A 26169-nucleotide genomic window follows, 5' to 3' on the forward strand; every position below is an offset into this window, starting at 1 on the left:
AGTGTCAAACAAAACTTAGGGAAACACACTGAGCCTGCACGTGCTACTCCCTGCGACTGCGATTGAGCTGAATGGACGCACGACCGTTCTTTCTGTTGGTCGGAAATAAGAGGACTAAATGTGTTAAAACGTATTTCTTTTTGGTTTGATGCAGTGGCCACACGGTGCAACGCGCACAGGTTTTCTTTTGTTGGAAGGGACAGGACAGAACCCATCCAAACTTGTTTTATTCTCCTGTATGTCCAGGTGCAGAAAAACAGACGAACAAGCATATTATTTCTAGGTAGAATAATAGTGGGAAACTTGTAAACCTATAATAAAAAGAGGAAATGTATTTTGCGCCAATGAATTTACAGCATGGAGACACTTAGATGTGTAAGATTTTGTGCCCCTCAAGTGGTGAAACATATAATGTATTGTGTGACACAGTGAAATTCTCATTTCACAACTTGTATCCCAGATTTTTGAGCTATTATAAATGCTCTTTAAAGTCAAAACCATTGCCTCTGTCAAAACAGTAATCTCTACGTACGATGCGATTGGTACATTCAGACAGCAGCTTGTATCAGCGAAGCACTGACCGTACAACAGGTGTTGGCAATGATGATGCACGAGGAAGTTGTTCCACAAGACAGACGTCCCGCAGCCCATGCTGTGAAGGAGGAATGTGCACTGCGCCGCTTAAAAGCAGATGCAGTCCACAATAGAGCACTCTTAGCTTTGGATTTTCCCGTAGACAATGATTTATAAGTCTACAAATGCTAAACAGAGATAAGACGTACTCTTTGGGTCTTTCGGTAAAGTCACGTAGATCGAAAAATAATACAAAATCACAACGTTTCGATCGCGACACAAGCGATCGTCTTCAGGTGAAAAAATGCAGCAGGCGAACTGCTGAGGCAGGAGAAATATAGCGGGAGAGCTGCTGCAGCAAGAGGTTATATAATTGGTTTGAGATGGGTGCAACCCAAGGGTAAGTGCGCGGGGCTAGAGATGGAATTTGCAAGTAAATGTAAGATCGGAGAGCCAGGTATACCTCGGCCATTGTGTTGCTAGAGAGTAGCATGTCAATCTGTAATTTTCATGTAAATGAGATAAGACAGACACGATTTGAGCTTGACAATAGAACTTAACCTTCTGATACAACTTCCCAAAGACAATCAGAGATAGCTAGGGTGTGAAGAATTTCGAACATTGGTCATTGCTTCACAGCATCACGGTAATTGCATACAGTAGTAGTAAAATGTATTTATTGTGTGACGCGCCATGTGCTCTGTACGCTTAGAAATGATTGACAATTGACGCAAAGCATCTAGTGCAGCACACAGCACATCTAAACGTGCAACACAGGACATGGGTCACGGGAAAAATGGGGATCCCATTGTCCAGTGAAGAGAGCTTCCCTGCTGTGTACATTGTACCAGAGAGTAACCGTTGATATATGCATACTCGAAGTGCCCCACATTGGTTATGGGGCATTTTTCACTCCATCAGAATACATGGAGTAGTAACTTAATAATATTACTCGAGGACAGCACATCCTATGAATAGGGTGTCTTTTCCCCTTTGGCTTCACCCCTGTACCTTGTCAGCCCTTTTCCCTTGTTGGGCCCTTCCCCCTCTCCTCCTTGGCACTGCCCACTGCTCTCTTGGCCTGACCCTTCCCTCTTCGCCTCCCTCCACTCGGATCCGAAGATGCCTCCGTTGTAGCTAGCGCAGTGCACAAGCCAATGTGCAACGGCTCTACCGGTAGTAGTTGTATCATGAGCTTACTAAGATGTGAGTGTGTTTCTTGAACTTCAATGAAAACACATGTTTCAATTAACATTACACAGTATATTGAATGACCTCATTCTAACCTATAAACTTAATGCTTCTTTATTGGGATTACACGCAGCAATCATTGTCCGCTACTGGCAGACTAATGTCCGTTTCCAGGCCACGTGTTGTTACCTTCCAACGGACAGCTGCCACTAAGGGTCCTTTTTGATTATATATCTGATGTAAAGTCGTCTAAGATGCTCCATTGTATTGGGTGCAATATCAAAAACAAAGTAATACGATTATGATTATAGTTAGGTGTGAGTATGTACTGTATATTCAACAAACTGCTCTTGGTGGCTCATGAAAAAACAAAGGGTTGGAAACTCGCTGCTGGGCCCTTGCCCCAAACACGAAGACATGAGACGGATTGCAGCATTATAAGAGCAGGAGAGACGGTGTCATGCCAGTGGGGGGATCGGGCCTTCATCCATAAGTGGATTAGAAAAGCCTGCTGTGAATGATACATTACCTTGCTAATTAATGGCTGCTCGATTAATAATAATGTTATCATAAGTTATATCTTTTTCATTAAGTCTCTGTCCCAAACAGATATTGAACTCTCACCCCTCTGATATGAAATATTAAACGGAATAGCTTGTCCAGGTACCTGATCAAGACGGAGCGATTTATTGTCAATGATCTCGCGTGTACAGAAAAAACATGTGCATTCTTTAGATTTGCTATTTAATTTGTGCCGAACGGAACTAGGTTTCATTGGCACAAGTATGTCCGAATAAATATTCACTTTTTTTTCATGTTAAAGTTTTATTTTGAAGTGAGAGGCATGCAAGTGAGTTAATTGTAAAAAGTCGGAGCGCCTTGCGGCTGCTAAAAGTCCACTTAAAGGTAGGCATACATACATATATAATTGTATATACAGTAGACTTAATTATCTGTGTGTGGTTTATCCGATTTGTGGATTAATCGCGCGCCTCAGATTTTGACATATATTAACAACTCATGGATTTTCCCTTAAGCCCTCATTAATAATCTAAAAACAGATATACATTGTTATCCTTGGAAATGTTTATTGCAAGTCACGTGCCTTACCCGAACATATATATGCTCCAGTTAATCTGAAATCCACGTGATCACCTCTGCAGTACAGTAGTTACATATCTTTACAACAGTGTGTGGATAGCTCTGCTATCCACTGAGTGGGCGGACTTTTCTGCGGGAGAGCAGAAAAGTGTTATCACCGAGCACCCGCGTCAATCGATTGATTCTTTACTACAAATGTTTATTTTGTTTATTAACAAACTCAATTTTCTTAACTTAATTTGGAGCTTTCGTGACTGCAGGAATTACTCTTTGGTTCTTTCAGTAAAGTCACGTATAAATATCAAATAATAAATTAAATACTAGCATATGACGTTTCGATTGCAACACAAGCAATCATCATCAGGTATAAATGAAATAGAAACACAAATCTAGTATACTTAGAAATGTAATGTAATACAACAGAGAGTCGGATAACATAACAGTCAACACCCTACCTGGTTGATTACGTTCTTCCTGAGAATGCTAAATTTTAGAGAGAGATTAAACACAGAACCAGAGACATATAGACGGTCAATTTTCTTAACTTAAACATAATTTATACCTATATGAGTGTTTTTTGGCATAGAGGTCCGCAGTATGGATATTTTTGGATTATCCGGGAATTTGAATTATCCGTGGCCGTCCTCCCCAGCATTAGTACGGATAATCGAGAGTACTGTATATATAACATACTAACCGGTTGGAAGTCTAAAATTATCAGCTGTGATGTGGTCGGGGATGTGGCAGGGAGACTAATCCAAATTAGCATGACACTTGCATTGCGTAAGGCAGTTGGCAAAACATATCTGTCGGTAGCGTTGGCCCCAAGTGTTGTCTATAGCGGTTCGCAGCATCACATGATAAGCATGGCGCGTTGCACTTCCAGGGAACAGAGGTCCTTCTGTCCTTGCTGTACTTTTGTTTGTTTCTCTCCTGTGTCTTCGTGGGGTAGACGAGGGGAGCAATTGTGTTGACCCAGATCGAGTCGCGGGATCCTTGGCGTCACACCAGCAAGCATGAGTGGTCTTCTTCGTCAGAAATGTTACAAATCGGAGAAATAAGTTTGCCCTTCAGCTCATGGAGATGTGTGGTAGATGACAGAAGGTAGAAGTTCCAGGAGTTTGATGTAAACGGTGTCACACAGCAGTGTGGCTTCTAATTTTTAACATTGTGGCTTCTAATTTTTAATGTTCTTTTTGTTTCTATTTTTTTTAACTTAATGTAAATTAACCAAACTAAAATGTATTATTTTACCATGCAAGGCCCACCTAGCTATTTAGCTCTTTTTCAGAATCGACCCAGCCACAAAGGATAGATCAACGAAGTGGCTTGTCATGTGGAAATGTATAGCAACACTCTCAACGCACGTTTCTCCATGTGGAGGGAAAAACCGAAGGACTCAGACAAATCCACGCGACAACAGGGAGAACATGTAGATTCCAAATATACAGGCGTCATGGAATCCACGACCTCCTGTATACCAGGCGAGGTAGTAAATATCTCACCACGATGGCGCCCCTTTCAGATGATCGTACATTGGAGAGATAAGACCAACATTCCCTGTAGCTTGGTGGCATTGTCAACATTTCAGAATCCGAATCAGAATCTTTATTTAGGCTGGAAGATTCCGATGAGCTATGAAGCCCCCTTTTCACAGATGTCAAGTAGTGCAAAGTATAGGAGGGCTAAGTAATGCCGCAATCTTATTTTAGTTTGTGAATTTGGCATGAGGACGGCATGGGGATTGTGCGAGTGTTTCCCGGTGCCATCGATTTGTTGTGGAGATTTTTTTCTGATGCCGAATCGGAAGCCTTGGTGTAAGTGCTTTCGTTATAGAGCACACTTGAGCTACTTTTCCATCTGCTGTATTGCGCTGTGGCAACAGGAAACGGGCTGAGCTGCTCCGCTCTTTGCTTCTTCTCTTTGCCGTCTCCCGAGTCAGGCTGTTCATATCCCTTTGCGTGCGGTGGGGTTTCTCCCATGGACGCTGTCGCCCGGTTCTACTACGCATCAACACTGCCTGCCCCCCCCCACACTTACCTCTGAATTACGACTGGTTGGAATATCATAAGACCTCTTCTTGGTTCTTTCGGTAAAGTCACGTAGAAGGGAAATAATAAAATAATAAATATAAAACATAATAAAATAATTCTCACGCCGTTTCGGCCACAACGCAAGCAGCCGTCCTCAGGTGAAGAACAGGTCTGTGGGAAAGACAGCTGAGGACGGCTGCTTGCATTGTGGCCGAAACGTCGTGAGAATTATTTTATTGTTTTCTTTTAATTATTTTATTATTTCCCTTCTACGTGACTTTACCGAAAGAACCAAGAAGATGAATCCCTGCAGTCACGAAAGCTTTTACCTGATGAGATAGATGGCCATAATTCGTTCCAACTGTTCTGATGTTTGCTTTTGGAAATGTGTAAAAAGCATGTATATGCAAATCATTTGATTTATTATGTGTGTTTGATATTTCTGTGTCATGTCCATCTGTTTAAATTTTGACTGGTGTATCATTGCCGCTCCAATTTTGTCAATGTGTATATTTGAAGACATTTACTGGCATGTGTCAGTAAAAACAGGAAGAAAAACAATCCCTTAATACAGAAATACCTTCTCCATCCCGGGAATTATAGCAAGCTACTAGCGTGGCTTAAAAGCTTTTGTGACTGCAGGACTTAATATACTTTAGGTATTTCGGTAAAGTCACGTGGATATTTTATTTGTATTAATTTGAACCTATCTACGGGACTTTACCGAGAGACCCAAAGAATAAGCTACTATCGTATTTGAAAAAATAATAATTAGAAACGTGTTGTAATACATTAGCATGATTAAACACAGAATCATAACCGTGCCCTGGCTTATAAACACATAACTCGCAGAGACAGTGATTCTGTGCAGCTTTTGCCTTGCTGCAAAAAAACAACGCCGCCACAGAGCAGGCCTAAGATTAGGCATTAATTCTGTGCTTGTTTTTCTGGCTCCCCATTGTCATAACCAAAACAAAAGACATCTCACCGAACATGCCAATGTTGGCTGCAGTTTATTACGACACGTATATACGTTCTCGTGCCTTATCTTGGCGTCGCGTTGATTGTTTGCGTCTGCTCCTTGTGTGTGCGTTTTTTTCGGCAGCACATTGCTCGTGGTGACGTCTGAACTCTTTGTCGGCCTCCGCCTCTGCAAGTCGTGGGGGTCCTGATTGCGAGTCCAGCCTGAGAAAGTTTTTCCACCAAAGGTACGAATTGGAATATTTGAGAGACGACAGAATGCTGCGTGACGATAACCAGTAAAAGTGAGTTGTGCTAATGGGCACGAAAAAGATTTGTTTTAAGGTGAATTATGCACCCAGTGTGCAGAACTATATACAAACTTTAGACCAGCGCCATTTGTTTGTATTTGTACATGGAAAACAGGTAATTTAAGTTACTTTTTATTGTCATAGGAAAAGAAGAGCTTAACATTCTGGCCAACTGGCCGTGCTTTAGGAATTATTGAAGTTTACAGAGAGCTGTAAATATCCTGTGTGGTTTGGTGCCGTTGATGCTGCGGTATGTATATATGCTTAACTTCTTGTAATGTATTCGTTCAGCAACCGGACGCCAATGCAGCTCGGCGAGCACTTGACAGACATGATTAGATCTTGTAGTACCAATCACGACACTTGCCAAGGATTGTGTACACGCTGCAGCTTGCTAATGTTTTTGCCAGACGTCCCGTAGAGTGGTGAATTACAATAATCGGGACTTTTCGATACTATGCTACACGCCGGTGTGTTGGATATGTCACAACTCAATCGTGTCAAATGTGTTGGAGAGCCCTGATATTAAAATTGTAGAACCTGACTATATTTTGCACGTGGTGATCAAACGACATTCTGGTTCAGCATGGTGCTGAGACTCTATGGATGAGTAGAAAACTGAATCCTGGAGTCTGCGAAAGCCAAGCAGTGCACCTGGATTAAACGGTAATTGTAAGCAGAGGGTTGGTGGCGAGTGCCCATCTTAAGACATCGCTTGGGATATCTGTGCATTCACATTCGTGGGGATACGTTTTTTGACTTCCCGTGTATAACGCAAACAGCCAACAAAGTGTATATTATGACGTGCACATCCGTAAACCACGTTTAAATCAAACTTCTTCGGTTACGTTTGTAAAAACACCGACTGTGCAATAATTAACTGGCCAGGTGGCTCAGCTGCAGAGCACCATGCTCGCAATTGGAAGTTTGCGAGTTAAAATCCTGAGTGGCGGTTGACTCTCAACCCATCATCCCTCGGGGGGTCGATACAATTTTACCATTTTCTGGGGAAGTTAACAGTGATTTTTCCAGTGGGATAGACTCACACTTGCCGTAGGAATTTGGATGTGACGTGTGCTGCGAAAGCCCCATTATGGAATTTAATGTAAACACAGGAGACCCTTGAATATCGTGGGGGTTACGTTCTTGAAAAGTTTCGCAAAATTCTAAACCGCGATATTCAATACTTAAGCTGTACCTAAATAATGGGGTTAGGTACACTGCAACCAAAAATAGACATATCACAATTGAAATAAGTTCTGTACTGTACTCAAAATAAACTAAAAACACGATAATTGAAATATACATGTAAAAAGCAAAAACATTCCGAGACAAACAGTCATTTAAATACTGAATAAAAACTGTACTTACCGATGAAGATGATAATGATCCAAAGCAGGTGTGTGTGTTTGTCCGCGAGTGTGGGAGCGGTAGTGCAACGGTTAGCATGCTGCGCTACGAACCCGGCGACCAGAGTTCGATTCCCGTTCATACCTAACACCAGTGACGATTATCTGAATCGGTCCTGGGCCTCCCCTCGGTCGACTCGGTCTCAGATGAGTTCCCGGTGCAATGTGTAAACATCGCCCCCTGGGGAGATAAAGGCAGCCGGGCGTGGTGCTGGCCACCCACCCCCTCATGTGACGTGCCTGGCATTCATAGATGCTTGTGAATAGCACTTGCCCCAACACTCTGTTAAGTCTATAAGTGGGGATCTTTGTCCACGAGTTGCTTGGAAGGAGCGATGGTGTAGCAGTTAGCACACCACGCTACGAACCCGGCGACTTGAGTTCGATTTTGTTCATGCGGTAATTGTCTTGCACAATGTGATAGCTGCCAAAACAAATAAAATGTCCACTTTTAACACACTGCACGGTATTCGCCGGCTCTGAAAGAGACCGAACGACTTGGAGGCGTGAAGAATCGCAGACAAGGGGAAAGGCAGCAGCCAGGTGGGAAGCCGGTGCCAAGAATCGGTCAAGCTCTGTAGTCGCCTGCATATTGAGATGTTTTCAACCAATTAATGAGCGAATATTTTTGGGAGGAAACCGCAGCACCTGGAGAAAACCCACACATCCGAGGGGGCAACACTGCACCCCATACAGACAGAACAGGTGGAGTCCACATTCTTGCTGCCTTTGTCTCTCGTGATCTTATTTAGGTGCACATCAGACAGCGTCTGGATAAAGCAAATAATTGTTACGTGGATTGATGTAAGTGGCAGTGAATGGTTTTGTTTCCAACGTGGAAAAAATATTTCTCTGCTACGCAACTTGATCGAATCCATTTTGGAGGGTGCAGACTGACAGAAGTTGACGCTGCGATGTTGAGAAACATTCAGAATAGTTAAAGTTACGCTGGGGAACGAGTGAAAGTGGTGATCCATTTCCATGATGAGATGACCCTTTATGATACAACACACATGCTGCAGGCATTGAAACTACACTCAGCACTTTGCAGTTTTTGGGCAGGAATGTATTTCAACATTATGTATAACTTTATTTCCCCGTTTTCTTTATATTTGTTTTGGATGGGCACGAGTTTTCTAATTGAGCTGCAAATTAATCGACCGTTAATGCAGGATTTAGGCACACCGATGATGCCTGGATCTTCGGACGGAAAGCATCGTGGTCCAGTCGTTTCCAGTCTATATGATATCGTTGTGACGAGTGGGCGAATAAATATAATCGACAATGCCACTTTGCACGTCACGAGACTAATCTGAAATACCTACGTCGTCGATAATAACATCGATCATCTGCTGCTGCCGCCCAGGGACTTGAGGTCGTGATGTGTTGGTATCTATAAAAGAAGCAGTAAAACAAATACGAACCACCAATGTAAAGTATCATCTGCTGCTGCTGCCGTCGGCATCTGCAATGGTTTTGTAGAATGTATTGTGCTTCTGACATCTTAATGGTCCAATTGCATAACAATGCAAAATGTTAACTATTATAAGGAACTTAAGTTTAGTTGTTCACAGTGGTGAGAGCTACTAACTTACTGCACCATCAGTTTGTTTCCCAGCCACAGCTGACATTAGTCATGAGTGACATCTGAACCGGCTCTGAATGCTCCTCACCAATCCGCACTGACCAACCTGGTGAAGTATGGTCAAACGAGCCACATGACTGACACAGCATATGAGAACCTCTTCATCCAGCAGTGGATTGAAAAAGGGCTGCACAAATATTGCGCTCGTAGCAACGTCGTAGTTTTTTGTAAAAAAAAAAAATTGATCTTATTTACGAATCTTGTGCAGCGCGTCACGAACACAAGTCGGAGGCGCATGTCTCTTCTCGGATTGGATAATTACATTGTCTTTTTTACTGCTTAGTTGGTCGACGATTTATGCTGTCTACCGACAGACCTTTCTCTTTCCTGCCGTGGCTTTCGTGACTCGTAATGCCTTTGAGCCTCTGTTCCCTGGGTCTGGTGCACTCTTGATCGCAGTTTTGTTGTAATGGCGAAGTTTATTGAGTGGCTCATTCTCCACTTTATTGTGAATGCAAGATGAGTATCAAGGATGAGTATGCAGGTCACAAAAGTTTGGTTTGTCTGCTCATGTTTGTTTTTACGTAATTTTAAGGAGAACAGACCTTTATTATAGGGCCTTGTATAGAAGAAAGGTACATTTTAATTAGCTAAAGTCTAGTTTTAAGGGAATGTAAACAAACCATCTAGATGAAAGCACGATTCATTAAGGACAGTAACCACTCTGCCAAACTTATGTAGGCCACACAACTTTTAAGGCCAAACCTGCTATTGTTTTAATTTTCCTTTTCCCATCACGTAATTAACTTTGTTAATTTTCAATTTGAAAGAAAATGAAAACATTTGATATTTTTTGCCAATGAAAATATAACAAAGTATGCATGGAAACACAATATTTCATTGCACGGACCTCATCCAATACCACAGGAGAAAAACAGATGGAGATAATGATCAATATGAAAACATGTATTAAGTTGAGGCTCCTTAACACCAAACAATTGAAAAGATGAAGGAAAAGAATCACAGGAAGACCAAATAAAATATATCAAGTAATAATAATATTATGCAATCGTCATTCATGTAAATTGCATCTCAAAACATGGAACTTTGCAAATGACATCAGCGTCAAAATGGCACGAGCCACCGCAAAGCCAACACGATCAAGGGTACAGAGGTGAACACAACACGAACCACAGACAAACACTACAGACACAACACAAACAATCAAGGGTTCGGAGGCAAACACAACATGAATCAGATGGGGTGATGGTTAAAGACCTAAGCTCCTGACAATAGCGAAAGTCCAGAGAAAAATAATGATTTTGAAGTGTCATTCATGGAAATGCCTCAACGAACTGGGGTGAGATTGCAACGAGGAGAGGGGATTGCGAGAAATGGGAACAGTTGGAAAAATCCGATGAGGAAAACTAACGCCAGATAATGGGAATAATAGGATGGGAGGCACTTTTGGCGTTCTTTGGCATCTCGGTGCAATGCATCCAACGAATGCCTGTGATACAAGAGTAATGACTTAAAGTCAGAAGATGAACTTTCACAAGTGGCGTTTACGCTGAGATATGGCCATTTATTTAGAAAGCATTGGTACTAGAATTGGGTGATAGATCATCCAAGGGCAAGTCGTCAAATCTGCAGATTACTTGTCAGCTACTCTTCCTCCATGCATCATGTCATACGTAGAGAGTTACATTTGCAATAAACTGGGTGATCTATTTATAGATACGCATTAAAACTAGGAGAGAAACGTTACAAAGAAACCTACAACATCCAAATCAACTCCATATCTCCCACCAATCCATTTTCGAACAATCTCCTGATACAGTTTGTCCAACATAGCTCCTGCGATTTGTTTACAACACCCAACAATGCATAGGTTTGAAGTCGTTGATATCTAAATGGGTGATCTATAAATGGATCACTTTGTATAGCTATGTGCCATTGTGCTTTGATTGTCAATATCGCGGCCCAAAATTGCGAATGTTACTTTTCAATCGTAGTCTGAAGGACAGACATTGGATTTCGAATAGGTTGCCACCCAGGTGCAGGTAAAGGATATTGAACACAGTAAACAATCTCCTGATACAGTTTAATATTTGCGGGTTTCATAATTGCGGTTTTGCATTTTCACGACAAACGTATTGCAGTGCTATATGAAATTCGCGGAGGTTGTATTTTTCTACATTAGCGGCCGTGGCACGCTACTACCCGACAACAAAGTCGTGAGGCATGGGAACCAGCGTGTGTCATGTGAGCAGGAAAGTGGCCCTACGCGACACCCTTCGCGCTTTGAACCCCTCTCGCTCTGAACCCCTCTCGCTTTGAACCCCTCTCGCTTTGAACCCCTCTCGCTCTGAACCCCTCTCGCTTTGAACCCCTCTCGCTCTGAACCCCTCTCGCTTTGAACCCCTCTCGCTTTGAACCCCTCTCGCTTTGAACCCCTCTCGCTCTGAACCCCTCTCGCTCTGAACCCCTCTCGCTTTGAACCCCTCTCGCTCTGAACCCCTCTTGCTCTGAACCCCTCTCACTTTGAACCCCTCTCGCTTTGAACCCCTCTCGCTTTGAACCCCTCTCGCTCTGAACCCCTCTCGCTCTGAATCGCTCTCGCGCTGCCTTTGTCTATCGCTCCGTTTTGCACGCGAGTGCCTTTGCACATTTATTTTTGGAATTCCTTACTGTATTGAATTTAATCATTGATATTTGCACTTTCAAACACGTTGATGTTCATCATTTGTAAAGATACGTTAAATAACAAGATGATACTGTACGATATTAATACATACGTGCACTTTATGTTTAGACGTAATATATGTTAATGCCCCCTAACCCTATTTTACTCAAACTTTACGTATTCATATTTGCACCATTCTTCAGTAACATATCCCCCACAAATATTACCGGTTTACTGGAGTTCGATTTCCAAATAGGACCCTCTATTGCCATAGCATGTATAAAATATTTGAGAGCATCGCTGTTGTTCAGAAAGTAGACTACGCATTAGGTTGGGGGAACTGCTTAAGTAGAGTTGAGCAGATGAAGTGTAAGGGTGGAAAGTGAAAACAAGCAATCATACTGTGGGTATTGCCACACCATTGGGGCAAATGAGGTGAAGTGCAGCAGTCGAGTGCATGTTGAAAATGTGATGGTTTCTGGCTTTGGTCTTGTACGTTGCGGCTGTAGATTTGAATCGTGTCTCGTGTGGGAGAAGGGAGGTAATTTAAGTGCATTTTAACGGGGGGAAATATGCACTTAGGACCTTCAGCTATACCTCTCTTCTGGCCATTTACTGGAATATTTTTTTTTATAATTTGTGTTTTTTTTTTGTCTTCAGATTTTTACACCACAATTACTTTAATTTTTTTTTAAAGTTCAAATACGCACGCGAAAAAATGATGTGTCATCTACCCGTGACTTATTGAAATGTCATCGTTTGCTACCTTCCAGTGTCCCCTCAACCTTGAACGTTCAACAGCTCGTTGCGATGCATCTCACAGTAGCAAGAGGACCAAATGAGAGGGTTATCCTTACTTAGAGCTTCATACTGTAGATGTAAAAACATATCCATATCTAAAAATAACGTTTATAATTTGTCTGCCAGATGTTACGGGAATCCTTAGCATGCCGGTTTAACACGTAGGCTTTCGTGACCGATATTATCCATAAGAGGTTTTTAGGTTAGATCGTGTGAAGATAAATGTGTCGTTAAACCCGCCACCAACCAACACAGCCAATTGGTAAGGTTTGTCACGTAAACAAAATATATACAATTAATTAGAAGAAACCCACAACATGTACAATTCGAGTACGATGCTTCACTGGTAATTGCAACCAGCATCATCAGGCGACAGCCAGAGTTGAGGAGAAATCCTGTTTCGGTCTTAAATTGAAGGATAAATGTGACGTCTTTACTTATGAGCCAATCAGGTGCGAAGATCAGAGGAGGGGTGGGGGGGGGGTTAATGTATTCCGCAGATAACAGACAAAATTGTGAGTTTTTTATAGATATCATTTAAAAGGGTTTGCAGGTAAGAGGTGAGAGGATAACAGGATTTTTACCGTGTTTTATTAACTCAGTCTATTGCAGGCTAAAGCTTTTACGATCATCTTAAGGAATATTACAAATGGTTGGACTATACTGTGGATGGCAGAAGGAAGTTTAGCAACATCCATTGTACTGTACTCCTAAGCTTCGAGTCTGTGCTCCCCACACTGCCCATTGTGCGGTGTGACACATGGTCCAATAATCCCGCCACGCCATGGGGGAGGCCTTCATCCAGCAATAGGTTGACAAAATGTCTTGACGTGAATATTAATATTTGTAAATACCATTGTGCCAGATGTCTTTGACAAGAAAGGAGATATATATTTTTCCCAACAAAAACTGACGCATAGATGCCAAGAAGGCTGAGTCATTTTCTCCCCAAAATACGTAGATCTGGCGTGCAGCTCCGTTCAAAGTGATCCGAGGGCTTTGCCAGACACATTTCTACTAATGAACAGCACCTGAACAAATTGGCGCATAGGTTAACAACAGTTGGTCTGATTGAAAGGAATTATCTTAATTAGCGAGACACACGTGAACTCCGAATACCGAGTGGATGTCGCCAGAATGGGTGTTGCTACTACGCCTCAGTGGCGGCATGGAGGGTTTGATAATGGTCGCACGGTTTACTCTTCGTTAAAAAAAAAGTGGCAGATGAAGAAGCTATTGAAATAATTTCCACTGAAGAGCAGGACAAGTTAAGCCTTAGTTCGTCATTAAACAAACGACTAAAACTACACACTTGGTCGTCTGCGATACCTTTCGATTGGCAACTAACGTTCAAGTTGCAAGTTTATTTTTGTTTAACCAGATCATAGGAACTCAAGAGACGAGGATGAGTCTCCACCCGCGGTCACCTGCATGACGAAAGCAAAAACAGACAAAGTAGAGCAACAAAGAAACCTTGTCCTCATGTCAAAATCGAAAAACAGCACACAAACACAAATCCTTGCCAAATTTGTGGCAGCACAAGTCGCCTCGGGCAGCTTGTGTCCTGAGATTGCTCGTAGTCCAGATATATATTCCCCCAACGGTTGTTTGTTGTTGAGATGAATAAAGCACATACAGTTTGTAGATTTAAAATTGATAATGATCACACTTCTAACATTTCACTGTCTTTAACGACAATTCACAAATTTTCAGCGGTGCCGATATGTCAATTGCTGGGACACAACAATGTACTTTCTCAATATCACTTCTTGCATGCATGTAGAATTAAGTATGAAACTCAAAAAGCACTAGAGAAATGTTCGTGAGAATGCTTGAAATTATTGCTTACGACAAAAAACTCTGTAGACGTCTGCATTGTAAGAATAGTTTTTTCCTTCGGTCAGCCATTTATGCCCCATGTGCACCAGAATTGTGTGCTAACCATTACTCTGCGGCTTTATAGTCAGGTGCATTGTTCTTGCAATCATGATTGGGTGCCAGTTTGATCTCCTGGGACAAAAGGTGAAGCAAAGGTACAAGTTTGTACATCTGGTGAACTTCTTTCGCACCCGTACATAGTCAACCGTGGCAATCGGGAGGTGCGACCATTTCTGAATCCCGCCGCCTTAAGTTCTCCACCCAGCAGCAAACCAAATGGCGTACAGCAGTTGTTCGATCGGTAGGTTGCACGTGGTGGGGTAAAGTGTGATGACTCCCACCTCTGACCAGCGTGAAAGAATAGTTACAAATACTCTGTAGGGGGGGGGTCTCTTGAACTCCTTCTAGTGGAGGCCGTTTCGCCAGCAAAGGTATGACCAAGTACAAGGCTTGGAGAGGCTCTCATCTAGCAGTGAATTGATGAGCTTCCTCTTGCTCTTGAAACAAATAACTCAACCCACCTGTCCTCTGACTCATGTATGAATGCCGGTGATGTTAAGACTAGAGTCGCAGTATCACGATAAGAGTTGTTTTATTGTAGAGCGATTGTTGATACGGCGGCGCTGCACTGTAACGGAGTACTGTAGTTCGTTTTCTATTGGTACTGGCCACACTTTTACAAAACTTTGGCTGTACAAAATCTGTTGGTAAACCTGATGCCAGGGACAAAGGTGAAGGACAGGGGAGTTGGCTTGCATCACTTCCTTTTCACAAAAGCCCTGGTTTGCCAGACAAAATAATTTTCCACATACAGTACATTTTGTAGCCACTCGGGGATAGGGCTTCTCAGGGTGCACATCAGTGTGCCACTGCTCAAAAGCGAACGTTTCTACGAAAGCAAAAATCCGATTCTGAAATTATGGAATGTCTCATAAATCGAAGATGTACCTCGTATGCTGATATTTCTCCATACACGTAAAAGAGACGTGTTCTTCGCCGCAACTCGGCTCTGGTTATGGCTCAGTCTCTCACGCTCAGGCTCAGCTCAGAGGCTTGTGCCACTCAGTTTCTTTCTAAGATGCATGAGTGAGCAGCTCAGCCATGGCTCGGCTTAGACTCAGTTCATGGGCACGGCTCAAGGTGAAGAATGGTTTTGAGTCAGAGCCAAACCTCCACCACGCCGTGATTGAGAACACGGACCTTCGTGATTTTACATTGTTTATTTAAACTCACCGTCATGTTATCATTTTCCATACATGCCTCAACTTATCACGTATAAAATCCAACTGGACGTTAATTATAAAATATTTAATGCTAAATTAATATTAAAGCTATATTCCCAACTTGTACCCAGTTTTCTGCGGCATCTCGAGGACGACCCAACTACCCAACCTACGCGTATCCACAGGATAGATGCTGTGATCAATTCACGGGAATGTTTTTGTGCAGGCTGTCGAGGTGGGTTTCAGGCATAGACACAAGCCAGGTGGTGAATTGCGCAACGCACCAACATCGTGTGCACAACTGCATGAATCTGCCCGATCATGTAAATTCATCGACCACGCAGTGCAGAGCCATTATATACGCGTTCTCGGCATGGCAGCACACGCCTGCAAGTCTGATGATGCGTCCCCATGTCTTTTGTCACAAACATGATGCGAGACGTGTAATGAGAGTCAGGTTGTCCTCAATTCTTTAAGTAATCCATTACTCTGCCGAGTATCAGTCGACTAATCAGATTCCCGTGTTTGACAGCCCTGAGCACAGTAAATGGAACATTACCTTTTGTTTTTTTTAGACAGTTTTGTGGGGGGGGGGGGGGTGGATAAAAAGTCTCGTATATGTTCCCATGTGTGAAGCGGAACGGAAGGTTATAGGTGGGACTCTGATTTCGCATCATCATCAGCCGCCACATGGCGTGGGCCGTGGTTCATTATAATTTCGAGATTCATCGACTGATTGTCCCAGCTCTACCCACAACACACTGCGGCATGGGGAACATCTACCGTGAAGATATATATCGTAGAAAGGAAATGCCTGAGTGACTTGCGGGTGGCTGGAGTGTGCCCATTGCGGGTGGCTGGAGTGTGCCCATTCATCGCCAAGGTTTGTAATGATGTGGTTGTGCTGGCCCCCGGACACAGAAATCGAATACTCTTTTAGCTCTTTGTTTGACGTTGTGAAACATGTAAAACTGCTTCTCGGTTTGCATGCTGGCTTGATATTTTAGTTGTTTTCCCCATTTTTGCAATCATGAGCATGACACAAAGTCTTTGGCATAATACGATTTTTTGTTTTCCAACGGAACAAAAATACTTAAAATATACTGTACGTGTTAGGTTCTTTTGGTGCTTGACAAAAATCTGTTAAGAAGTATTTCATCATCTCGCACGATGCCAAGCCAATTTGAATGCCAAAGTGGCAGCGTGGACGAGTTGTACAATGTTGATGTGTTGTGTGGCTATCAATTGTTGAACGGATGCCAGAGGCATTAAGTGGGAGTGTCTCCTGAGGAGTAAAATCCCTTTTGCGTTAGTCATAATCCCCCACCCATGTTGTGGATTCGGTCTACCAAACTTAGCCGTTTCTACTCATCCATACTGCGATCAACCACCAATTCTGCAGGTCAACACACTCGACCGATCGGCTCGCACACTCACCACACTGCAGGTCAAAATAACACACTCACAGATTGGCTCGCACACTCACAACACTGCAGGTCAAAATAAGACAGTCACACCCATTTGCCACATTATAGCTCAGAATACTTCTCTTTCTGCTGATTTCCTCGCGCTGATCGACTTTTCACTCCCATCGTCTCTTTTCCATAGCTCCTATAAGCCTTCCTCGGTCATAGAGGTTGTATGACCATACTTTACCGCATAGGTCAGTGCGGGTTGCTGAAAGGGGGTGGCTGGACCAATTTCAGATAATTATCACTCGCCATGGCTGGAAATCGAACACGGGTAACAGGGTTCATAGCCCAGTACACTAACCCCTACGCCACCCCTCCACAGTCAATGTTATTCAAAATTATCTTATTTGTGATTCCTATTGTGCAGTGTGTACGACTGGCAGGTTAATTCTGTGATCCATGGATTAGAAACTTAATGATCACCAACCATGATATCCGCGGCCCTTGGAGATGTTTGTGTTTTAGAAGTGGGGGTCCCGTGCATGCCGATGCATTCTGGCGCTGTCTGCTCCGTGCTACATGACTGACGTGCGCAACTTGGCGTGGTATAGGCCTGGGGTAAAAATAATAAAGGAAAATAATTACGGGACCAAGTTAATAACATTGGCGCTTGTTTGCCTTATCTTCCCCCTGCGTGTTTGACAAAAAGCACGTTAGTCTTCCCTCGGGCAATGTCAGCGGTCCGGCCGTCAAAGCACAAACAGCCGTATCTGGGCACAATCCAAATGCTGTGCAAAGGAACTATAAATAACAACTGTTCCAAGGATATAAAACTTAAATGAACAAAATGTTAATTGCCGACGTGTATATTTAGCGGCCCTTGTTGCAAGGTTATTGTGGCTCCAGAGCAAAGTGTATAAAATATGCATCGGCTACAGAGACATAATAAAGTAGAAATACGGCCACTTAGAAAACTGTAAAAAGCGATAACATCACCTCTCAAGAGCCAGTGCATGGTATCACTTCCGCGGCAATGCTGTGTTTCTGTTGAGATTATTGCACTTGTATTGGAGATCAAAGGGAAGTGTTCAGTCTGGTTTTGCCCCCACAATAGGAAGGAGGCTTTTCACTTTGGGTAAACTGAATATTCGTCGAGTTCGTGGCTGATGCGAAACCAAGGCTGAACCAAACCAGTGTACAGTTTAGTGAGTTATTAAGCAGATTAAATCATTCATTTGCCAATACGATTGTAACCATTTTACATGATTGCTATAACCATGTTGGTTGTGTTAAGTGTATTTTAATTTAAATTGAATTTCAACAACTTTTCTTTTTTTCCTGCTTTAAATTTGAAATTAAAAGTACACGTACTGTTTACATAATATTTGTTTTTGCGGTGAATTTGTTGAGCACAGCTTTCTCGCATTTGTTTTCAATTAATGTATTTCTCTCCCAGGACTGCTATGTAGGTGACTCGTCTTACTAAACTTTCACCTCCTAAATAAATGGAACTTACAGAAAAAATTATCTGCAAATGCCAGATTCAGATCTTAACAAATTCCAAATCAAAATTCAATGTCTCCTGACTCGAATTCAGATCTGAATCGCACTAGGTTCAGATCTGGATTCGACTGGATCGGTACCTCCACAAGATGACATATATAACCTTTCACAGTGATAAGATTGGCTGCTCTTCTTAATGTGTCACATTTATGACAGTAATACCTCTTCACTAACCTGCACTGACCAGCATTGACTGACACAACGTGGGGAGGCCTTCACCCATTAGTGAAAATGACTTCAGGGTAGTAAGTTAGTATTATTATCACCACCATTGTATTTACACAGCACTGCAATATAAAAACTTTCGTTAAGTATGTACACATTTTTGTCAATTCACAACTGAATGAGGGCTTCCCCAGGCCTTGTTGACCATGAGGGATATTTGACCATACTTCACCACACTGGTCAGTATGGGCTTGAGAAAGTTCGGGCAGTATAGAACAACAATGGAACTTGTCAGCACCCTCAGCCCCCTCTACTACCCACTCCCCTCACTGACCTAATTTTCCTGTGAATGCCATTCACCCATCGTAGCCCGGTACAGGCTTGAGACCTGCTTAGCTTGCGAGGTCCTCACGGAATTTGGGCGCGTTCCGAGTGTTTTGGTCACGGCAACATTTATTATAACTCGGCTTTAATTGAAAACACGGAGGGTGATTCGCTATTTAAATGTATTTTTCAAATGAAATAGCTTAACCTTGTTTGGTATATGGGTATGGATTGATTTTAAATTATTCTTAATGGTGCATTCAATGGCAGAACTTGTGTTACTGTTGCACTTATTGGAAAAAGACATTCCTGCCAACGCTGGCGACTTCAGCAAAAGTCTAATTTAGGACATTTTTTGTAAACATATTCTGTTTAACTCCTATTAATAGGATTGCCAGGTATCATTACAACCGCCGCGTTTAATTGAGAAATGTAATTGCTTGTACGTATTGAAAAGTTTTAATGAGTAGATCCGACTACCTTTACCTATGAGAGAGAAATATTGGGTTTATTCACATTGAGCATGTGGCTTGATTAAGTGTGCTCAGAATCGAGTTTTGCAATCAGTACTTTGTTTAACCAAGCGGCAGCGAGGTGAAGGCACGTGTCCACGCTCGTTAAACAGGGGGAAACCTGCGGAAGCACCGGGCAAATAAATTAGCAAGACGCGGGGACAGAACCAAAGTACAAATATACAAGGGCTGGGGGAAAAATAATGAAATCATTATCCGAAGACGTAAATACACAAACAAACTGCATGGGCATGTGAATGCCTAAAGAAGTAGAACGGTGAATGTCAGAAAAGTGTACACAGAGCATTAGGGATGTACCGTGGACGTTTCATGCTCTGTGTGGCACGACTACTACTACATTAATGCTCCTGTCAATTTAGAAACAAATGGATATTTATTCACCTTTGTCAGAATGCAATATTTTATTGTATACAATATTGACTAGTATTTTGACACTTCCGATTCGCAAAATTGGCTACGTATGATGCAAAAGAAGTTCAACAACATACATACTTAATTCAAGCCACGCGACCATTTATAGGAACCATGGAAGATTTGCGTTTTTGTCTAGTACATTGCCACTTGAGAGGGATTTTAGAAAAGACATGAACTGCTTAAGAAGCAAATAAAAACAAAGATAATTAATAAACCACTTGAGGCTATTTAGCACAATGCAACACACAACAGCACTGGGCTGGCGCGGTGGCCTTTGCGCAACGGTTAGCGCAACTTCACCTGGGGGAGCTGAGTTTAATTCTCAGCCACGGCTAATGTTACTGGCTCGTGATGTTTGAACCGGTGATGGCCCAGGCGGGTAGTTGTCTTAATAACTCTCTTCATACGCTTCAGTAGTTTTGCTGGAGCAGTCAACACCTGATGACGGTTGCTTGTGCTGCTTCTGAAACGTCATGATTTAATTTATTTGTTTTCATGTTAATTTGATTTAATTTTTTACCTACGTGACTTTACCGAAAAAACCAAAGAGTAATATGTCGGAACATTTTCAATCGGCCAATTTTGGACAGATATCACTGGTGGAAAGTGACTACAGATTTATAGTCAGTCCCTCCAGAAAAACGCGGAGTTTTTTGGTGATTGTTGCGGGCAAAAATCGTTGATTATGCGGCACGTTTTCTTAAAAAATGCGATGGAATATGCGGGATATTTATGCAATTTTATGCGATTAAATTGCGGGAACTTGCAAAAATTGCGGGAACTTGCAAAAACTGCGGTTTGATGAAAAAGAGAAAAAAAAGTGATTCCCCCAACACCCTATTCACTAGGCTACTACTTTAATGTAAAGAGTCATTTCTTATTACTTCCTATGATAAGCAAGCATACTACATCACAGAAAGTGCTGGGAATATTTAAGTTCTCATCTTGTTTTATTTCAGACCTTAACAAACAGATGGCTCAAACTTATAAAACATTGAGTCGAACAAGTTCTGTAGCTTTACAAAATGAATATGCTACAACTTCTGTAAAAATGAATAAATAAAATATAAAAAAATAAAATGTGTGCTTCCTGTTTTACAGAGGTAGCTATACAAAACAGACATCTTCTGTTAAAATAAGTGTTTTCAGTGCACAGTAACGTAAGCAATACAGTAACAGTACAGTCTTACAGTAATGTAAATTTACATACTACTAACAAAAAAGTGCAATCTTACAACTGTAAAGTTGCATAAACTCCTGAATAAAACTAACTACGTAGCCTCTAACACTGGCCAATCATTCACCATCCTCATCCTCCATCCCCTCTCCCTCAGTGTCCATCTCCTCCCCCTCCACCATCTCCTCCCTCTCAAATGCTCCACTGCGGACTCGTTGGTTATGGTAAAGGAAGACCAAGGCTTTGAGGTTTTGGTTGGTAGTTGATCTTCTTCGGTTAGACAACACTAGTTTGTAGATGCTGTTGCTGCGTTCAGCATCAGCTGAGTTTGAGACAGCATCTTTGTACCGCTTGGCAAAGGAACTCAGCACAGGAAGTCTCTCCTGTAGGCCATCCCAAAACACATCCAAATCCACCACGCCGAATGGTGCAGCTCTGAGTGCTGCTGGACCAAGAGTCTTGAAGTAAGAATCAAATTCATCACCCTGCACTTCAGTGAAACCTGGAATGGCCTTGTAGCTTGCTACAGAGTCATCTAGGAATGCAATGTGGCGAGGGTCAAACACCCTAACCTCCTGGAGAAACTCAATGGCCGGCTGCCCATGTGACATGTACTTGGTGAGCTTTTCTTCAGCGTTTTCATATGCCTGACCAACTGTGCAGAGGATCTGTGTCTTTGTGGTGTAAGGTAAGTTAAACCCTTCAAAGTATTCGGCACACGCCTCATACTGCAGCTCTTTGTTGGCAGCAAAGACCACCTGCAGATCCTCCAGATAAGTGAAGATCTTTGTGGTCACAGGACGTCTGCTCTGGAAGATATCGAGAAGACTTAGGAAGCGTTTGCACTTGTCAGCCATGATGTTGATCTGGACATTCAGGGACTGAGCTATGTCTTGGTCTTGAAGCATCTCGTGGAGTCTCTCCACAGACTGTGGAGCACTTCTGCTACACACCTATAAAAACACAAATAGAAAGAAAGGAATTAGGTCAAACATACAATATGTTCAATGCAATTAATTTTTTTACTTTTATCTTACTAAACTATTCATGTTTGTATGTGCAAAGGGGGTTAACTGATGAAGAAAAGGAAGTGTTAATTGTATTGAGGAATTATGTGAAGGAAGTTTTTACCTCGATTTCCATCTCTATGAACTCCTTGTACAGTCCAAAGTGCTGTGCGTGGTACTGCACTGCAGAGAACCAGGAGTTTCAGCGTGTTGCACAGGGGTTTGGAGGCATGACCGCCTTTTTTCTAGGCAGCTTGTTTGACAAGAAGCAGAGGTATCTTCTCTTGTGTGATCCAGCATTGAAGAACATCTGGGAGAAACTTAGCATGAAGCTGTTCAACTGAACAAAAGGTTTGCGGAAGGCATTGCCAATGAGCTTCATTATGTGTGCCATGCATGTGATGTGTATCGAGTTGGGGAACAACGACTGCAGAGCTGCTGTGAATGCCTTCTTCATGTAGGCTGCATTATCAGTGTCGAACACAATCACATCCTCGTTGTTAATGCTGTATTCTTGAAGGCACCTTACGACAGACATGGATACAGTGGAATGATTGCATTGCTCAAGGAAAACAGTATCTGCAAGGTAGGCCAAGATCCTCCCAGAATGATCCTTCTCAAGTGGTGCAAGGAGGATATTCAGGACACATCTCCCCTCGACATCTGGAGTCTCATCAAATATCACAGCAAGAGGTTTTCTGGCAAGAAGTGTCTTCAGCTCCTCTTCTTCCTTCTCATATACTGCTCCCAAGTACATATCTTGAAGCTGGTGAAACCCTGGAATGGCGCCGCCATTGGTGACTTTCTCATTCAGAAATTTCCTCAGTGCAGGGTGGTCAGTCTTAGACAGTGGGATGTTGATGGCAGTGCAGGTGGCAACCCAGGTTTCACAAATCTACAAACAGAAAAATACTTTTGTATCATTGGGCTGTATTACACACACACACAAAGTCCAGTGTAACCTACAGAAAACTGCTGTATAAAACTGAATCATTTACAGTAAGCCTTTCACAGAACAGTAGTGTTTCTGCAAATAAAACATAATTCTTTCATGCCAAAATCAATCATCTTGCATGGGAAATTACACTACTGTTAGTCTATCTAACCCTAACGTTAACTTACATCCACACACAACATACTTGGAAATCTCATTCACACACACCTCTCTCTTTTTTAATTTAACTATCAGCCTTTTCATAATTTTACAAGCTTTAATCTAATAGGCTACTGACCTTGATTCTTTCAGCCCTAGCAACTGTTTTGGAAGTTGACGCCTCGGTGTAGGTGAGCTGCTTCATCTTGGCTGATTCCGCTGCTGCTTTAACCATCCTCGAATGTTTGTCGGTTGCAAAGTGACTGTCCAGCGTCGACTTCCGCCTGTGGTCCAACACGCAGTTGCACGGAGTGCAAAATAATTTGCCCCCACTGTCATGTAACACACTGGGAAACTGCTTTGCGCGGTCTTTTGCGCTTATGTTTGTTGGCAAATGAGAGATTTGCGGGCTTCATCATGGTTTCATTGGCATCGCGGGGTTTGCAGCTTTTCAATGATGTCGCGTAATGAGTGACGTCACTTCATAACGTTCCCATGGCAACAGGGGAAATGGCTGCGCTTGTGTGAAGTAAACGCAACATTTTTCAACTTTCTGCTAAGATATATGTGACTTTTTGCAACGAAAATGCGGGGATTATGAAATCATGCAAGCCCGCATATTTTGCGCGCGGAAATCTGCAATTTATGCGGCGAAAGTGCGGCGTATTTGAAAAAACGCGCCCCCTGCATAAATATGCGGACTTTGGCTGATTTTGCATGGAATCATGCGATCGCATAATCGCGTTTTTCTGGAGGGACTGTATAGTACGACTGCACAGAATTGTACGAGGCCAAAGTTCAAGGACACGAAGCTAGAGACAATTCCTAGGATGTTATTGGTGACAAACTCAAAAGTTAATGGAATGACAGCTAGCCAGGGGGGGTGGGGGGTGTTGCAATCCTGGGTCTAATTAATTGATAGAAAATGTTTTATTTTGTCATAAAAAAAAAATATAAGAGCTTTGAATAGAATACTTGGTAATGATAATTTGATAAAAATGTGCTCCCTTCAACGTGCACTTGACCAGCATGGTGAAGCATGGTCATACAATAACAACCTCTATAATGTGTGAATAAGCCGCACAGCCCCCAGCAACCCTGGATCCAGTAGAGCCCTGGCTCCGGCTGGGAAGGTGGAAGAAGCGGACCTACTCTCCCGGCACGTCCGCGATGCCTTCCATGTGAAACAAAAGAGTGTTCAGCTATACTGCATTTGCAGTGGTTCACAAGCACATTTACATACGACATTATCAAAAAACTCAGCACATTTGTTAACAATGGCCCTACTTCAAGAAGGACCCTTTCTCAAGAAGAGCAATGGCCCTTCTTCATAGCACGGCACAATGTCATGTCCTGTGCCCACCACAAGACAGTGTTCAAATTAGTACCTGAGCAGAGCGATCAGGTGACCAACATGAAGATATAATAATAATAAGTGGTTGGCTTTCTTCATGCCGGCACAGCACGGTGTTCAATTAGTTGAACACCGTGTCCTGGTGACCAACTATGATAACCGAGTTGAACGTAAGTACTAAAAACCACGTGTTTCCTTTTAAGGCACCGTTAATCATAAATGTGCACTCTTCGGAGAAATCGAGCCTTATCAAACTGAAGACTAGAACTGAGAGAAATACGTCGGGGCTTTGTCAGATTCGGTGAGGTCTCGGTAGAAGAGCAGCAGGGAGTTCGGAACATTCAAATAGTGGCAATCAATTTATATGATAGAGAGAGAGGTGACGAATTACCCTGTTCCGCACAACGCGACTCCATTGTGATGGTGAGAACACATTTTACATAACGCAGGGCACGTGACGTTCACCAAAGCTCAGTGTAAAATCCTCCATGAACACAGCCTTAAATTGTAACTGTGCCAAAAATGCAATAACTTATGAACAGTTACCATAGCAACTAATGAAGTTTACCTCAAAACGTTACCCCTCGGTATATTGCCATACTTTTTATTTTAGTATTGAAATAAACTCACTTTCATAGATTAACTCACTATAGATTTTATATTAAAAAAAACATTTCTTTCCCCTCTTCTGAATGTTTAAACATACTGTTTTTGGAAATTGGTCTGTCAAATTGACTATTTTTATCTTTTATAGGCAAGTAATTTTTCATCGTTAAATAATGACACAAATGCAACACTAGTTTTTAAACATGAAAAATGTGTGCCTGAGGATTTTTTGGAATCCCCAGCGCTGCAACTAGTCTCGGGGTGGCGCCGACTGCCGATGGTCCTGCGCTGGTGATGATCTAAGGCCCTTCTCGTGTGGTAGGGTTAACTGCCTTTTTTATAGGACAACCTTCAACCACCACAAAAACAATCCCGCCAAAAAAGCCAAAAAGCCATTATAAAAACTGACTAACCTTCCCTGCTGTCATCTTCAGCATTAATTCTGTTTAAGAGCTTTTTGTGAGGAGAATATACGTCATAAAGTGCATGGAAAACTGGTAAAAACATTTCTTCTTAACAGTCTTTAAATCACACACAAGCACATTGTTTGTCAGCTTTCAGCAATGCGTTGACTCACGGTGCCAATAAACACTTTAACATATCCATTTGGCTTGGCTTCCAGCAGTGGATTAATTAGAACGGTTGTTTTATTTGGAAGCAGAGCGTACTCGCAGCCTTGATTTTTGGATCAAAGTAACTACCTGTGGTTGGATAAAATGTTACCGTATTAAAGTAAAAAGTGAAATTCTATGCTCTGCGTTTCTGGGGCT

The 26169-nt window shown here is 42.4% G+C and overlaps 2 protein-coding genes across 2 annotated transcripts in view; one reads left to right on the forward strand and one right to left on the reverse strand.

Annotated features, from left to right (window-relative positions):
- MRTFB (myocardin related transcription factor B) overlaps positions 1-26169 on the forward strand; it is a 136303-nt gene that overhangs the window by 18285 nt on the left and 91849 nt on the right. The window contains exon 4 of the mRNA XM_078594637.1: positions 6004-6106. The gene's annotated coding sequence lies outside the window, so the exon portion shown is untranslated. The remainder of the gene's footprint in view (positions 1-6003; positions 6107-26169) is intronic.
- Positions 44-24385, reverse strand: LOC144718578 (uncharacterized). The gene is made up of 4 exons (XM_078593951.1): positions 22471-24385; positions 21688-22292; positions 1585-1710; positions 44-92 (listed from the first exon to the last, which is right to left on the reverse strand). Exons 1-4 carry the CDS (start codon positions 22480-22482, stop codon positions 44-46), a joined length of 792 nt encoding a protein of 263 aa, XP_078450077.1. The 5' UTR covers positions 22483-24385.

The sequence above is a fragment of the Lampetra planeri genome, chromosome 5 (genome assembly GCF_965212315.1).
Source record: "Lampetra planeri chromosome 5, kcLamPlan1.2.h2, whole genome shotgun sequence".
NCBI lineage: Eukaryota > Metazoa > Chordata > Hyperoartia > Petromyzontiformes > Petromyzontidae > Lampetra > Lampetra planeri.